Source organism: Gossypium hirsutum, chromosome A13, assembly GCF_007990345.1.
Source record: "Gossypium hirsutum isolate 1008001.06 chromosome A13, Gossypium_hirsutum_v2.1, whole genome shotgun sequence".
NCBI lineage: Eukaryota > Viridiplantae > Streptophyta > Magnoliopsida > Malvales > Malvaceae > Gossypium > Gossypium hirsutum.
This window is the reverse complement of record NC_053436.1, coordinates 32,457,667-32,476,476: the sequence shown is the minus strand read 5'-3', so window position 1 is coordinate 32,476,476 and position 18,810 is coordinate 32,457,667. Positions and strand designations below refer to the sequence as shown.

The following is an 18,810-nucleotide window of genomic DNA, read 5'->3' as shown; positions in this document are numbered from 1 at the left end:
CAATTTGATAAATTTTTTGATACGTTATTTTAATTTCTACCATTTTTCACTTTATAATTGAACATAAAAATTTATTATTAATTACTTTTTTTCTATCAATAAAATTTTAATATGAATTTGTAATGCTTATGAATAAATTTTCATAAAATAAATAATAATCATTTATTGATCTTTGATTTTTATCTTAAGTAATATCATATAATTATATTAATTATAAAGGTTTGATATGACTGTTTAGTTATGAATTTGGGCTTTTTTGAGCTTTTGTTCGGATTTATTTTGGGTTCGGCCAAATTGGTCTTGGACTCAAATTCTTACAAACTCAAGCCTTTTGAGGCACGTGTTTTGTCTGGCTTGAATTTTCTCAAGCTTTAATCAATTATGTGCTCAAACTTTCTCAGATTTGTTCAGATCGATATGGATGAATTTTTCGATTCAAACATGTTTTGCCGACTCTAAATAGCTTGTGAATTAACAAAGCAGTCTCTTTGACACATTTTATTTCATGTGAAAATGTATGAAATTTCCGTCCCGTATGAATTAATATGCAAATTTTATGCATATTGTAACGAGGCACAAATTTTACAAAAAAAAAAAAAAATTATGTATACCTCACCGTGGACCAACCATGCCATTTTAATGCAGTTTCATTGTTACTGCAAGTCCATGTCTGAGAATTCAGCCAACCTTGTTACTTTCAAAATGTTAATCGAGTCGGGTGAAAACTGGATATAGGAATATGGGTTTGATACGTGTATTCCATATATTTAGGGAATCATCTTTTAATGTATGTCTTAAGAAATGAAGAGTATGAGTAAACATAGATGTCGTTTGCACCCGATAATAGATTAGGATTAGAGTCAAGGGTATGTGAGTTCAATTAGAATTACAAGTTATGCATTCATGTCTTGTAGTGAAATACAACCGAACCAATGATAAAGATTATAGGCAAAAACTTTGTTATATTCCACGTAAAACGAGTATATCAGTAATGACAAATGTTGGGTAGGATAGAAAACCAAATATAGAGAACAAAAAAAATTTGTTAAAACTTGTTAAAATACAGGTATGTGAAAGTAAATTTGGTAAGCTCTGCAACTTTTTTTACTTAAGCAAATGACGTGCACGTTGATTGGCACCTTTCACTCGAGAATTCAGTTCATCAATATCTTCACCCAGATGATCAAGAGCTTTGTTTTGTCTGCAACCAGCAAATCATGGAAAAATAATATAAGACAAGGCATGCATGTAATCAATACTAAAGAACCACAAGCATGAAACCAACACTGATTCAATGGCAAAAGACTTTTGTTGATTTGAAATTCCTCAAAAGAAAACTTAAAAAGAGACTAAGAGGAAATCCCATCAAGAAAAGGGTCATAAGAAATGCAGATTTTCAAGTAGTATAAAGCTGATAATGATAAAAGCAAAATAACAGACCTATCAAGTTCACTTCCCATATCAAGAGCCATGCCCTTTAGATCACCCAAGATATCACTTAAATCTGAAAGTCCATTATCTTGCTTTTGCTTCTCAAGCTGGAGTCAGACAACCAATTAATCTTAGCACAATCGTCAAATTTTACTAAAATTTGTATGCAAATCATGATACTAACCTCAACTTTCTGTATGGCATCGGTTGGCTCCGGAGTAGGTGTCTTACTTCCGGCCTTAGACTTAGGTACAGGAGCCACACCCAACTTCTCTCTCTGCTCCTTTGTGGCGGCTTTGCTTTTCTTGTTATCATCTGCCAAACCAATGCAATGAACAAGCCTTAATGCATATTTCAGTTAAAACTTGGATACTGAATGCACTGAGAGAGGAGGCAAGAAATTGTATCAGAAGAAAACCTGAAGTGATCACAGGCCCGGTAATCTCTTTGGTCTTCTTCGGTTTCCAGGGCATAGAAAACATGCCCCCTAGATTATTTAAAAGCTTCTCACCCTGATATTAGCAAAACAAAGTCCAGTTTAAAGGAATTTATCATACAAAAATAATAAGAAAAAAGTTTTCTAGTAGTGGGTTGCCTTTCAATAAAAGAAAACTAAATAACATTACATGATCCAAAAGACCAGAAACATGGAAATATGTCTAAATGATCCACCTGTAACAAACATGTTTACCTAAAGCCAACCTTGTAGATAGCTTATAAGCATCAAAATTTTACACTTTCCTTGTAAGGACAAGCTTTAAGCCATAGCAATTCTACTTGTGAGTCTCAAATAATCACATTAACTTAAAAAAGCCCTATTATGAACAGATGATACATAGTTCCTTCATCATGTCAAATACACAAATTACCAAGCAAAAAACGGGGTAAACAGAAGAGTTACCTTATTCAAATCCTTGTCAATATTAACAGCCATTTGGTGGGTCCTTTCAATTTGCTCTCCTTGTGCATGCAAAGTATCAAGAGTCTTTGTAGCATCCGATCTGATGTTCTCAGCAATCTTCAAGCAGTTGTTGACAGTACTTGTTGTCTCCTCGGCCTTGTAGACAGCATACCCCTCAAGGTCTTCCATGGTCTGGTTTTCTAGTCCGCCGGAGTCACGGAAATCGTCCTTGTATTTGTCTCTATTGTTTCTTGCTGGTGATGCCCTAGTGGATGCTGAGCTTTGCTTTTTTCTTCCCCCATTGTCATCTTCGATTGACTCTGGGACCAACATTGCCGGCTCAGAAGTAGTCCTTCGAGCAGGTGTCATTGTGTCTGACTCAGCTGGTGAGTCCCCTTTCTGCTTTGGTTTCATAAACCCAAACATTTTGTCAAGTGTAAACTTGTCTTTTCAGGGATCTATAAGCTGTTGATTCTTCAACAAATGGTATCTGAAAAAACACGCAATTGTTCGATTAATATGAACAAACAAACATGTTAAGTAAATTAACTGCAGTGATTAAAGAAATGAAAGTTAACTAATTGGAAATGTCACCCAGTTCAGATTATATGACATAAAAAAAGACCCAGAGATCAACTAAAAATTATGTCACATTCAAATTAACACACACACGCACCAAAAAAAAACCCAAAAAAAAACGAAGTAGAAGCAAATTGAACTCAAGGGTACCTGAGAAAAACTTCGAATTGAACGAAAATGGAGAGTAACAAAATTTACACACAAACCCAAGAAATAAAGCAAACAAACAAATAAAGGTTTGTGTGTAAGGCAGGAATGTTTGGAAATGGAGAAAATTGAACGAGTGAGAGTTCCATTTTTTTGAACTTTGGTCGCCATTTATTTGTTGTATTCTCGATCTTTGATCAAACAGATGGTAGGCGCCCCGAAAAAACAGAGCAATTCCTCCACTTTGCAATTAACCTCCAAAACTGTAGGAATCTCTTGTTTCAAAACCGTTGGAGTTTGTTGTATTTTCCCATTTTAAGGGATTGTCAAGGATTGGACTTTGAGTTGGGCCAATACGATTCAACACATACTTTTAACATATTGATTTGTATAGGTATTTTCTAGCTCAATGAAATCTACTTAATATTATTTTTAAAATTCTTTTTATCAAATATATGAGTTTTAATGAAAGACTAATTATTTAATACATTAAACGAGCTTAAGAATTCATCTTTTGTATTTAATTAATTATTTTAAAAATAATAAATAAATAAATAAAATGTACCTTTTTTATTTTACTATTCTAAAAGAAAAGACAAGCGAAAAAATCACTAGAAAAAATATTAATTTCACTTGAAGCAAAAAAAGAGAAAAGAAAACTTGAGAGAGAAAGCAAGGAAGTAGAGGAAAATAAAATATTATTTATTTATTTATTTGTATAATTGACATTAATAAATGAAAGGAAAGTGAATTGTACTTAACCCAATTTGTTTAGCTAAACGACGGAAATGAAAGAAAATTATTAATAATAATTATTTTGTTATAAAATAATAAGAATGTAAATAACACAATAATAATAGATAAGAATAAGGGAATTTCTATTGTATTTCTCTCCTTTTTCATCATCATTACAAGTAGTATATTTATATATATATATATAGAGAGAGAGAGAGGGGGCTCCTCTTTTTCTAATATATAAATAGAAAAGGGGTTACAAGAAAATGAAAGGTGAAGAGTTAAGGAAGATGAAAGGTGAAAGGTTGATTACAATGAACATTCACTTAATAGCATTCATAACACTCCCTTAGATGTTCATTTTTATAAAGGATATGTCTCATTAAAAACTTTACTAAGAAAAACCTTGTCGGACAAAAACCTAGTGAAGGAAAAAAGAATACATAATTCTTTAATACACAATATGCCACAATCTTAAAAGAAAAATATAGTTCGAATTTATTCCCCCTCATGTAAACATCACTTAAGATCTTTGAAACGATGCAATTCAATACTGAAAATTAACTTCTCAAATGTAATGGTAGGGAGTGCCTAATTGAATTTCTCGATTATTCTTTGCATTGGGTGAGAGGTGTTACAACAGTGCATATTTTGCTCCCCTTATTTGAACATCATTTTGTAACTTAATATTGAGTCATTCAATATTATTTATCAATAATAAATCATCAACATATACAACAAATTGTGTTGATGCATATCAATATAGCAATAAAATTCAATTGCATTCTCATACTTTAGATGTCGCCAACAACTTTATAAAGCATGATTTATTGTATCATTCACTATTACTAATACAATGAGTGCATTGGGCACACAAAGAAATGATACTTTAGGACCATCGTTTTATAACACTATTGTTTGATCATTTATATTCATTTTCAATATCTCCAATCTACATGAAAAATTAGTCTGATTAATTTTGATTATATAAAGACTATTGGATATTCAATAGCAATTCTTTATAATATCATTATGTAAGAATTTGTCCTTATTGAATACTTGATCTTCACGCTGAGACAAATTTTCATTTTTAGATATACTTTCATTATAAAATTTATCTATCGAATAATTATTTCTCTTGGAAATTCTTTAGGAAAAATGATATTTGATACATTAATATCAACAATGATGATAATAACCTATATGTATAAACACATTAATTAATAAAAACTCCTAAACAAAACCATATTCACATTTAATAATTTCTCATGAAACTCGAGTTTTATGCTTCAAGCATCAATATTATCAAATAATTTATATCAACTGAATACAAATTCACTAAACGTAAATAAATAACTTTGTTTGGTGTTTGCATTCACCACAAATTAATCATTTTTCTCAACCAAAACCAAGTGTCTTGCGAACATTCTTGTTACAAGTCAATTTTATATATTATGACTTGCTATTATGCTAACATGTACTCCCCTTAGCTTTATACCTTCTAGGTGTTTGGAATTCAAGTACGAGATACATTTCATAAGTTATAATAGAAGTGTCTCTTTTTATTTTATTTTATGAGTTGTTCCCATATCAATGATTTTAAATATATTTTCATTCAAGATCCTCACTTTTCCATAATATGTAAGTGTTTTATGTATATTATCGTTATCGACAACAATTTCCTTTTGTTAACTTCATTTAGTTATGACATAACTGATTGGGATATACCATTATATTCATAATTTCAGGGACCTAAAAATTTTCTGCGATTTTATCAAAAATTATGTAACGCCTCAAGTTTTTAATTTATGTTTTGAGTAAACATTACACAATTGTGTATTTGCTTCAGTGGTTAAGTGTTATAGGTGTGTGTGTGAGGTCCCAAGTTCAAGCCACAACTTGGGAAGATTTTGGTATTTTACTAAATAAAGCCTGGACTTGGTTCTTTAGACTTATATTTTATTGTTTGTGAATTATGTTAGAATAGGCCTGTTGGTCTGGTGGTTAAGGGGTGTGTTGTTAAGTTGGAGGTCTTGAGTTTTAATCTCTACAGTGGCAAGGGGATTATTTTGCTGTAAATTTCGGCTAAGAGTTTGTGTTTTACCGAAAGTCTGAGTTGAGGGGTTAGTGGAGAGAATTAAGGGATGGGGATTAGGGGGTTATCGTTTTTGGCTGGCATTCTGTTCTCTTTTTGGAAAATTTCGACTACCCCTTCTCTTCTTCCTCTCATTTTGCTGCTAAAATTCCCTTATTTTCTCTCCTACTTCGGCTACCTTTTCTTACTTCCTTTCAATCGCTTTGTTTATCACTATTGGGGGCGTCTATGGTAAGTTCTCGTTGCACTAAATTCGAATGTTACTTTGAGTAAGTGTCTAAAAGGATGTTGTGACTATTGTTTAGGAGTCATTTAGGAGGTTAGAATCAGCGTTTCGTCGAGTTGATTCGAGGTGGTGATCGTTTTGATGCGGTAAGTCAATTTTTCATTTTTGGGGGTTCTCCGTTTCAATTCGGATTTAATTCGTATCAAGTGTTTAATCTGATATTTATCGATCAATAATAGCTTTTGGAGTGTTCAGGGTTGTCTTAGCTTCAAATCGATACCAGGTGTGTACTCTGATTGCACAGAAAATGAGATTTAGTGAAAGCCAAAAAGTAAACTGTCGACGCCACACAGACGTGTGGATTGCTCGTGTGGAGGCCGTGTGGTGATACACGACCGTGTGCTCAATGAACCTGGCCGTGCGCGCATGACACGGGCGCGATGGACACGACCCTGTGATGGCTGGTGAGGCCGTGTGTGAGACATGGGCTTAACCAATTGGGCTGTGTGGGCCCACACGGGTGAACCACACAACCAAGGCCAATTTGGGCCATGTGAGCCCACAGGGCGTGTGAGCCTCTTTTTTTGAAATGTTCCGTAAGATTGCACGAGTCGCCCAAGTCGACTGTGACCTATCGTAGGGTCGGTAAGCCTTACTTAGACCCTTGATTTTGTGATATGATATTACGATGTATGTACTACCATCTTTCACTTAGCATGTATATAATCAATTAATCTGCATTATAGCATGCCATTCTTGTATGAGGCATTGTATTGAGGTGGGTTTGATGAAGTTGAAGGAAGATCTGAAAGGCCTTTAAAGCCGATATTAACTGGCAGCTAAGCTGCATATTTATGACATGTGCCGCATTACGGTACTCTATGGTGTGTAGGATTGGATGAGTCAATTTTATCCCCATATTTGGTGTGTAGGGATGGGTGGGTGATTTTATCCCCACATGGTGTGTTGGGTTGGACGGAGTTGGTGTGTAGGGTTGGTGGGCATGTTTTTATTTTTCTAATCTGTTATGCATACTTTATCTGAGATAGGCTAAGGCCCTTAGTATGTGTCTTATTCTGTTTTGAGTGGGCTAAGGCCCATACCAATTTTGTAAAGGGTTCAGGCCCGACTTGCGAACGTATTCTATTATCTGACTGTACACATGTTGAACTGTGAGGATGTACACACTGAGTTTGCGAAAACTCACCCTTTATTTGTTTAATCTGTTCAAGTAATCCCTAGCAGTAGACAAATCGGTGCAGCGGAGGACTCGACAGTGACCACGGCCACCTACTCATGAGTTTTATGTTTTATACGTTTACCACGTTATTTTATTATTTTGGGGATATTTGTTGTAAATATGGACCTGGACTTTTGGTTTTAATTTGGGTTTTTGAACTGTGATTTTGGAATATAAACTGCAACTGCTAAGCATGTTTTTTTCTAAAATCAACTAAGGTTTTCGTAAGTAAACTTGTACCAAGAGTTAATTGGATTTTAAAGCTTCCGTGTATTAAGAAATGTTTTCGAGAAAATTAATAAATTTACAGTTCTTCTGAACTAAGTAAAAGATAATAATTGGTACGATTTTTATGTACTGAAACGGTTTTCCAAAAACACTCTCATGTGACATTGTCGGATTCGGCTGTAATGTCTAGGCTGGGTTTGGGTGTTACAAATTATGTACTGGGTCATTTCATGAGTACCCGCCTCCTTTAGTATGTGACCATCTTCATTTCTTTTTCCTTTCTTTCAAGAAATTTTCATTTTAGGGAATCGACTGGTTTACCATGCTTCTAGCATACTTAAGAGTTATTTTTACCACATTGTCCTTCCGGGAAATGTAATTATTTGAAGCATTTTAGTTGGTATATATATCAACTAGTATATGCAATCTCTAAATGTCATCACTAAACATGCTTGGCAAATAATTTTATCCTTCAAACTTTGTGCACATAATATTAATGAGGATCACAAAAAAAAAATGATAACATAATTATTTAACCAATTTGTCTCCCCTTAATTCTAAGACAATTTGTAACATGACAATACTTCTTCAAAATTATAAATATATCTCCTTCAACTTTTTCACATCTAATGAAAATTCTAAATTTTATCAACTTCATATTTGGTGATCTATCTTAGTGCGTTATGGTGGAATATAAAATAGATATTGTATATCCAAATATTCTTAGATGAAACCTATTAGCTTATAAATGAAAGTCATTTCTCATGAGACAAATATTTCTTACATGTTGACTTGATGCAAATAAAATTACATGCTTATTGTAAATCTATTCTTATATTAATGGTTAATCAATTAAATGAGGCATAATTTTGCTAACCATTAAGTATAACATATCTAGGCACAGACAACTTAATATTATCCCAGTTAAAACTACAAAAATTAAGCTGGGGATATAATACACCTACGTTGTTAGCATAAATTGCATACTATAGAGATTGTGTACAATCAAATTATTTCAAGAAATAATATCGCGAACTTCGGATTGCACACATGTGATACATGAGCTCATATATTATTTGGTTATCATCTAAAATTGCAAACGGCCTCTAACTTTAGCTGGTGTTAGTTCAATATTTTCTTCAAAAAACTAGTATTGATGACAATTATTAAAATATAATTTGTAATTCTTTAATAAAATCATATAAATTTTCATCAAATTATGTCCCATCATCATTGACTCGGGATAGTCTAACCAGTCATACAAACACTATGAACTTCTTTTCACTATCTCGTATGTCAATCATATTCGTGTAATGTATTCATTCAGAGAATATTTATAATACAAAAACATAAGTATCTCATGTCATTTCTATCCATGGTTTTAATGTAAAACACATAAAGATTTCCTTCAATATATATCTTCTTTATCTGAAAAATAATATTATGTTTTACAAAATTTTGCATCACAAGGAGGTAAAACATTAGCTCCTAAAGAGCTTTTTATAGTTTGATGGAATATTAGCTCTTAAGGAGCATGTAATCATTTAATTATATAACCTTAATGAAGGCTTAATTTATTTTAAAATAATAGACACTTTTTCATTTCTTTTCAACATGAATGATAGAAATTTCTGATCTTCAAAAACTTTATTTATTCATATAAAAATAAAATGAATAAATATAAATAAAACATATATTAAACATAATAAATAATAAATTCATGTTATTAATAAATCACTATGGTTAGATAATATATATTTTATATATACCATAAACAAAAAAATACAAAATATTATAAGGTCAGATTAAATTAACTTTTACAACTATAAATGTTTAAACATAAACATTTTCTAACTTCCACCTCAATCATGAAACTATCCAGACAGGGTGGATATCTCAAAGTTCATGACAAGTAAGTAATTTTACTCTCATTTTGCAATAATCATATATCTTAATCAAAATTAAAATTAAACCAATCAATTCTATTAAAAATGAACCAATAAAAAAAATAAAAGCATTTATCTCCACATAAAAATCCTATCTAAATGCGTGAAATTTTTTTTAAATTCATAGATTTACAAATAAATAATTATATAAATTGATTTTTTAATAGAAATCAAATTAAATTTCAAAATAAGTTGATTAGATGGACTTAGGTTACCATGGATGAGAAGTAGTGATTATAAACATCCTTTTGTAATGAAGAGAAAGAGATCATCCCCAAGAAAATATCAAGGAGACATTGATTCTAAAGACATTGATTCTAATGACTCTTAAATCAAGCAATTAAATTTCAATGCTTGGATCCCAACAAAATTTTGACACAAACTAAGAATATATTAATCATCCTTATATGCATGGTGAGCTTTAGCATCATATTGAAAATTTTCATCTTTTGCCGAAAAATTATCCTCCATTTTATCATTTTTAGGATAAAAAAATTTGTCTCAATATTGTTTCCCTTTTTCTTAATGGATGCTTTGATAAAGTTTTACTAGATACTTAAACATTCGACAAGTACGTGACCAACGCATTTTCATACCATATTGGTAGCATGAATTTTCAATAACCTTCAGATATTTTATCCACCATTTTCTTGTTTTTTCCTTATTATTCTTTTTCTAGTGGGTAGAAGTACCACTATTATAACCACTATGATAACAATTATTAGTACGTCTCCAACCACATTCTCAATTACAGCAACAACCACAATCTCTATATTTTGATTTTTCATAATTATTATGTATTGTTATATTCACTTAGGGAATGTGACTTTTTTCACTAGAAGGCATGAGATCATTTTAAAATACTCTTTAAAGCCTTTTTTTCACGATATTGTTGCTACAGGAGCACATAAAATATTTCAATCATATCAAGCTTTAGAAAGAATTATCATTTTCTAATGGTTATATTATTTTTTTCAAATTATTATGCAATTCAAGAGTGAAGAGTATCTTTTGCAATTAGATATTCCACTTTTAATCTTACATGTAGATAATGTTGGACAAAAATAATGGTTTTTTCTTTGTCTATATAAAAATTCAAATTCGTTTATACTCACAAATCATGTATAGCTCTGTTAGAAATAATCTAATAGGTAACGTATCGATGACATATGTTATGAAAGATATACATATTTAAGCAAAAATATTGTTGATACTTCAATCTTATTCAGAGTCCTAGATCATAAATAAGCATACCATGGAATATATAAAACATAAATTCATACTTAAATGCAAAAATAAAAAATAAAAAATAAAAAAATTGAGCATCATTTTTAATTTTTTTCATTAAGAATACTGAAATCTCAAAATCTTTCAAGCACACATAGAAAATCACATATCTTAAGATTGTTTCTTCAACAAGGACGTTATATGTCTAGATTACTTGTTCTCCAACGAAATATTGAATACTATCAAGCAAGTTCGTGCAGGTAATGTGTTATATAATAATTTAAAGAACATAATAATAATAGATGAGAATAAGGGGGATTTCTATTGCATTTCTCTTCTTTTTCATCATCAATACAAGTAGTATACTCCTATATATATAGGGAGATTAGACTCCTCATTTTCTAATATATAAATAGGAAAGTGAAAGGTTGATTATAATGAACTTTCACTTAATAGAATTCATAACATTTTTCAAATATAATTTTTTTATAAATATTTACATAAAATGATGTGTAAAAAATAATTTATATCTTAAAAATTATCTACTTTCCTTTTCCTAACTTGCCCTCCAATTTGGAGTAAATATAAATGAAGTATTTTGAGGGAAATGTAAGAGATACTCAACTTCCTTAGCTTTCCCTTAAAAACTCTATCCAAATAAGAGAAAGGATATTTTTTTCCCTTGTTTTACTTTCCTTTCTTCATTCTATCTCAATCCAAACATAAGGTAAGATAAAAAAAAAACCTTTTTTTCTTATTTTCAATGCAATTATTTTGATAAATTAGGAGAATTTGGGTAAAAATTATTTATGATAGAACATAAAAAAAATTATAGAAATTTTAATGATTGTGCTTTATTGATTGGGTAAAGTTATTGGATTTGTCCTATCACCGATTAAGGGGTAATAATAAGAATGATTCTTTATTGAATTTAAGGGTTGATAGATGAAGAATTTTAAATTGTATGAATATATAATAACAAGATGATAAATTCTATTTTAAAGGAAAAGTATAGTCTAGAGTTGTGAATCAAATAAATAATTTGAATTAACCTATCAAATCTCATATGATTGGAAATATTTTAGAGCTTACTTTCTAACAAGATTAACAAAATAAATTTTTTTTAGCAAAATAAAATTTTGAGTTTTCTATAAAAAAAGATAAGCAATTTTTACCAGATGATATACATGTTTGGAAAAAAAATTCACAAAGATGAATTATGGAAATTGTTAAAATTTATATATAAGGTATTAGAAGTTTCACTATTGGAGCTTGAAAATTTTTTTGAGGGGCGGAATTAAATTGTATATTTTTACGATAGTAAAAATGAAATTTCATCATTTTAATAACCTATATCTTTATAATTTTTAAAAGGTTAAATCAAATTTTTATCATTTTGGGGGGCCAAAGCACAATTTTAACATTACTAATTTAAAATTTTGTAAATTATGAAGGGCCTAAATTAAAGATTTACCATTTTAGGGGGGGCCATGGCCCCCTAGGTCTCCATTATGCTCCACCACTGATAAGTTCTAGCCATTTTTTTTATTCGCGCTTCTGTCAATAGTAGTGTTAGAAAATATCATTCCTTGTAGGATCATTCCTACATAACAACACTATTTGATTAAGCAGTCTTTAACATGAAATGCTCCTTGGCATGCAGTACTATGAGTTACTTAAAGAATAATTGAAAAGATATACAACTAAGCAAAGATTGTGGAGTTATCATTGAAAAAAACCCTCCATAATGGGAAGGTTGTGGAGTTAATATTAGGAACAAATTTCATATTGAAAAGGTTGTGGAGAAAACTTTGGGAACAACATTCCAGGTTGGGAAGACTATGGAGCTATACTTCGAAAGATTGACAAGATTCTTGAGTTTGCTCAACTATTTGGATGCCCTAGAGAGTATTCAAGGCTCAGATATGGATACTGCTAAGAAGTTCACTTCTTAAGCTTTCTCTAGAAGACAAGTGCTTGCTCTTTCTCTCCTCGTTGAACAAATAATGCACTTACGCTTAAGTGTGTATGTAGTACTCTCCTTACTAAAATACGTAACATGTGTGTACATGTAACCATCATTATACTATTTCGGATAATATGGATGTCACATATATATAATAAGAATAATTACTTATTATTTACTATCATAAAATGTTAGCTCAAATTGGAGGTGATATAATATGGTTAAGGTTTGTTGGGTTTCATTGATGATGGGTTGATTAAGAATTCAAATTAATGGGCAAAAGTTATATATTATAGATACGTAACTTTTTATACATCCCATTTGTAGAAAAGAGAGAGTTACCTCCTCTAAATTACTTGTATGTTAATTTGAAATATCAAAACCATAAGACTTGAAGATTTCAACATATCAATGGATTTAGGCATGCTTTTGTATATAATTTTTTATTCTTGATGATATGACATAATATATCCTAGTTTATTAAGTTTTATATCAGATTTTTACGGTTCTAATAAGTGGCATCGAAGCCTCGTCATGTCGAATAATTGAGAATGAATTGATTTTCTATTATTTTTGTGTAACACCCCTCACCCGTTCCCTGTCGCTGAAATTGAGTTATGGGATGCTACAATTTTTAGCAGAACATGAACATGAGATTTTAAATAAAAAATTTGATTAAAACAATCTTTAAATCTCATACATTCATACAAATCAGTCTTTGCCAAAAGGTCGAGCTTAAATCAATCTTATGAAAGCTCTAAAATCAACTCGAAATCATTCAATGACGGAATTGAAACATTTTACAAAAAAAGAGGCAAAAGTGAAAAACAAGGGTCACATGGCCGTGTGACAAGCTGAGACCTTGTGGATCAAAGTGCAAAAATAAAACAAATGTCACACGATTATGTGAATGGGCAGTGTAACCAACTATGACTGTGTAACATAATAGCATACCAAAATTTCAGTATTCACACGGGTTTGTGGCTAGCCCATGTAACAATCTAAAATCGTGTCAACTTAATAATTCCTAAATACAAGCGGCATATAATCGTGTCACTAACCTGTGTATGACACACGACCGTATGGTCAACCGTGTGATCCAAAACATGACTTTTATATGCTTAGATCAACACCTATCATTAATGGCAAACACAAATACACACTTTATCAACTTAAAACATTGATTAAACACCACAATGCCACAACCATAACATATCACAAAAGCATCATTGTAACAACCCATTTTTAGTGAAATTAGAACAGTGGTTTCAAGACCACAAATTTGATGTAAGAATATTTATTTTATTATTATTTTAGTGTCTACGGAATGTTATCAAGGTCGTATAAAAATTTTGTTAAGAAATTTTATCATTTGCATGTTTAATTTGGTGAAAAGTACTAAATCATAAAAGAAGCAAAATTAGAGTTTTATAAGTTAAAAGTACCAAATGGCTATGAAATTAAATGGTTAAGGGATTTATATGGTAATTAGACCATTAAGTTAAATAGTGGACAAGGATGGACATGAAATGGGTGAATTTTTAAGTATTAAACAAAGGTTAAAAAAGTAATTTAATAATTTGTTAAGTAAAAATATTTTAGCCAAAAGCTATCATCTTTGTTTTGTCCATCTTCCACCAAAAATTAGGGTGAAAAACACTATTGGAGAGTACTTGAAGGTTCATCCAAGTCTTCCTTGTGCATGTAAGTGAATTTTCATCCTATTTTTAATGATTTCTATGTTTTTGAAGCCGTTGTAGCTTAATCTAGCTAGCCTAGGGACTAATTTACAAAACTGTTAAAAGGTTAAGGTTTCTCCATGAATATGTTCATGCTATTTTTGATGTTTGATGGGGGGAAATGAATCTTTGATGTTATATAAACAACTTTTGCAAAGTGATTTTTGTTGAAAATTTCAATTAGGGATTTATTTGTAAAATGTGTAAAATTCATGGTGAAATTGTGAAATAATGATTTGTATGAGTTTCCATGGGATTATAGTGAATTCGGCTAGCTTATTATGTGGATGAAATGAATTTCAATTTACGAGCTTAAGGACTAAATTGTAAAGAAGTTAAAATATTAAGGGTTAAAGTGTAAATTTACGAAAGTATGTATTTTGGACTAAATTGAATAGAATGAATATTGAATGGATTGAATTTTATTATTTAGATCAAGTTAAGCCTCGTACAGATCTAGATCGAGGGAAAGATAATGTATCAGATTAGTCTATCATATTTTGTCGTTTTTTGTGATCGAGGTAAGTTTGTATGTTTAAATAGCATTTTAATGTAGTTGATTTAAATGCTATTATGTTATTTGATAAACCATAATTTATACATATTTTTACCTCATGCTTAGCATATTTTTGGATGATTTCTCCTTAGATTTGGTGAAATCGATGCTCCTAATCCTTTAATTTCATGTTTTATACTTAGGTGAGCATAGGAGAATAAAAAGAACGAGAAACGGGCCGAAAACAGAGAAAGTGGACCAACATGAGAAATCAACACGGCTTGGACTTCCTCACACGGGTAGTCCACACGGCCGTGTCCATTTGACAGAATCGAAGCACGAGTTACACGGGTAGACCACACGCCCGTGCCTATTTAACAGCCTTTACCACGGTCTGAAGCAATCGCACACGGGCGTGTCACACGGGCGTGTCCCTGTCGGACCCAAGTATAGTCCTAATCGGAAAACGCCACTTTTGGGGGCTCTTAGGCATTCTAAAGCCTATTTAAATACCTGAAGAGACACTAGAAAAGGCACACATGGAGTAGGGGGCAAGGAATTACTCAAGGAAAGCCGATTGATCCATCTCAGAAGCCGGATTCATCGTCAAGACTGAAGATATCCCTTCAATTTCCTTTAGAGTTTTAGGTTTTCTTTATGTTTTGTTATCTTCATTCTTTTGAGATGTTTTCTTTCATAATTATGAACTAAAACCCCTAATTACCTAAAGGGAATCAAACCTAAGACGGATCTTGTTATTATTATTTGAATTGTATGATAAATATTTGACTTGTTCTTAATTATGTGTTCTTAATTCTTGTTTTAATATTTCCGGATATTGATTCAAGTGAATGCGCTTATTTAGAGGAGCAAAAGTCCCTGTCTAAGAGTAAATTTGTCGTAATTAAGCGGAGTTGATTGCACGCCTAGAGATAGGGTGACAAGGTTTTGCCGGATTAGGGTGAAACCTAATAAGGGAGTCTATAGATCGAGTTAATGCAACACTAGGGTGTTAATTAGAAAGAGATTTCAATTAATCAACCTAGGGTTAGACGTTATTAGTCTCGAGAGGGATAATAATATAACTTAGGGATTTCTACGGATTAAGTCAAATGAATAAATCGTCTGATTCAGAGTCAAATAACAAGTGAAGTCTAGGTGGATTTTTCCTTGGGTATTGTCTTCATCAATCGAGTTTTCCCAAAAGCTTTTCCCCAATTTTCTCTCTGTGCACCCTTAGTTTAGTTAATTAGTTTAGATAAATAAATCCCTTAATTTTTAGGCTAGATAATAAAAAGAAAGTAATTACTAGTACTCTTGGTTCCTTTGAGTTCGACAATCCGGTCTTGCTAAAGCTATACTACTGTTCAATAGGTACACTTGCCTTCATCGTGAAAATAGTTAGTTTCAAGAACGATTAATTATAAATTTTTAAAACCTGTCACGAATATCACGTATCAAGTTTTTGGCACCGTTATCAGGGAACTAAGATATTAGGAACACTCAATTTTTATTACCCTAGCCATTTTACTTTTATTGCAATTTAAATTTTTATTTTCTTTTCTAATTTCTTGTTTATTTTCTTCTGACAGGTTTTTCTAGTTTATGACCAGAAGAAACTCGTCAGGACCATTACTTTACGACAGTGAGATCGATCGCACAGTTTGCAGAAATCGAAGAGAAATAAGGCGAAGCTTAAGATTCACAGAGGAAGAGCAAGAGGACGATACTTCAACCACAACCGAGGAGATGGCTGAAAATCAGGAAAATCCGCTACCTTCTGCGATTGCTGCTAATCAGAATCCTGCTCCACGTACTATGTATGATTATGCTAAACCTTCTTTAACAAGAACTGAATCAAGCATAGTTAGGCTTGTTGTTGCTGCAAATAATTTTAAACTGAAACCTAACACAATTCAAATGATACAGCAATTTGTTCAGTTTGATGGTTTGCAGGACGAGGATCCCAACGCTCACTTGGCAAATTTTCTGGAACTTTGTGACACTTTTAAAATTAATGGCGTTTCTGATGATGCCATTTGCCTTAGATTATTCCCTTTTTTATTAAGAAACAAAGATAAACAGTGGTTGAACTCGTTACCCCGAGGGTCAATCACTACTTGGGAACAAATGACTGAAAAGTTTTTATTAAAATATTTTTCGCCGGCTAAAATGGCTAAATTACGTAATGATATCTCTTCTTTTGTGCAGATGGATTTAGAAACACTCTACGATGCATGGGAGAGATACAAGGATCTGTTGAGAAGGTGCCCTTGCTATGGGTTACCACTCTGGCTGCAGGTTCAAACGTTTCATAATGGCCTGAATCCTTCGACTAGACAGATGATTGACACAGCTACTGGTGGAACTATCAATAATAAGACACCTGAGGATGCTTATGAATTTATAGAAAAGATGTCACTAAATAATTATCAGTGGCAAGTTATGAGGACAAAGCCAACGAAAGCAGCCGGCATTTTTAACGTCGATTTGGTCACCATGCTCTCTAATCAGGTAGAACTTTTGAATAGAAAAATTGATGGTTTTCTTGGTTCTTCACATGTTCACCCAGTAATGCAATGCAATGCAAGTGAAAGAGGAACGAGCAATTCAGAATACCTACCTTATGGTTACAACATGGAAAATGAGCAATTAAATTATATGGGTAATAATCCTCGATCTCAAAATAATCCTTATAGTAACACTTACAATGCAGGTTGGAGGAACCACCCAAATTTCTCATGGGGAGGCCAAGGGAATCAGAGACCACCACCTCCAGGCTTCCAACAACCACCTTACCAACAAGAGAAAAAGCTGAACCTTGAGGAGATGCTAACAAAATTCATTTCGGTGTCAAAAACTCATTTTCAGAATACCAAAACAGCACTTAAGAATCAACAAGCGTCGATCTAAGGGCTCGAAATTCAAATAGGGCAGCTTACTAAATTGATTTTAGAAAGATCACCAGGAAGTCTACCTAGTAACGCCAAACTCAATCCAAAAGAGCGTGTGGAAGCAGTTACACTAAGGAGTGGGAAAGCGTTAGCTGAATCTTAAAAGAAGCTACCACAAGAAGCTAACAGAAATGAAGGAGAGGAAGTAAAACCCGAAAACAATCCAATGCCAAAGGAATATAAACCACCAATCCCATATCCATCAAAGTTGAAGAAAGACCGCATGGATGCACAATTCGGTAAATTTCTTGAACTTTTCAAACAACTGCATATTAACTTACCTTTTGTTGAAGCTATTTCACAGATACCTACATATGCAAAATTTTTAAAGGAGCTTCTAATAAACAAAAGGAAATTTGAAGACCTATCTACAGTGGAGCTTAATGAGGAATGCTCAGCCATACTCAAGAATAAACTACCAACCAAACTAAAAGATCCAGGAAGTTTCACTATTCCCTGCTTAATTGGTAGTTTGAATGTTGATAAGGCACTAGCTGATGTAGGCACTAGCATTAATTTGATGCCCTATAAAATGTTTAAACAACTTCGTCTTGGGGAACCTAAACCCACTAGGAAAAGTATTCAATTAGCTGATAGATTTGTTAAATATCCTAGGGGAATTATAGAGGATGTACTTGTAAAAGTCGATAAATTTATATTCCCTGTTGATTTCGTTGTGCTTGACATGGATGAGGACGTTGAAGTACCTTTAATCTTAGGTCGTCCATTTTTAGCCACTGCTAGGGCTATTATTGATGTGGGCGATGGTAAATTGGTACTTAGAGTAGGTGACAAAGAGATTATCTTTAAAATTTATGATGCCATGAGATTTTCTAGAGAACAGGATGACTCATGTTATTTTATTGACTCAATTGATCATGCTACTAAAGATTCTTTTCA

The 18,810-nt window shown here is 32.1% G+C and overlaps 1 protein-coding gene and 1 pseudogene across 1 annotated transcript; both read right to left on the bottom strand.

Annotated features, from left to right (window-relative positions):
- Nucleotides 1–945: 945 nt before the first annotated feature.
- Nucleotides 946–3,481, bottom strand: LOC107893925 (putative SNAP25 homologous protein SNAP30). Its single transcript, XM_016819071.2, has 6 exons — nucleotides 3,062–3,481; nucleotides 2,333–2,822; nucleotides 1,850–1,943; nucleotides 1,616–1,746; nucleotides 1,441–1,538; nucleotides 946–1,201 (listed from the first exon to the last, which is right to left on the bottom strand). The coding sequence occupies exons 2-6, from the start codon at nucleotides 2,756–2,758 to the stop codon at nucleotides 1,105–1,107; spliced, it is 846 nt and encodes a 281-aa protein (XP_016674560.1). The 5' UTR covers nucleotides 2,759–2,822; nucleotides 3,062–3,481; the 3' UTR covers nucleotides 946–1,104.
- A 13,656-nt stretch (nucleotides 3,482–17,137) lies between these two features.
- LOC121212904 (uncharacterized) lies at nucleotides 17,138–17,235 on the bottom strand (annotated as a pseudogene).
- Between the last annotated feature and the right edge of the window lie 1,575 nt (nucleotides 17,236–18,810).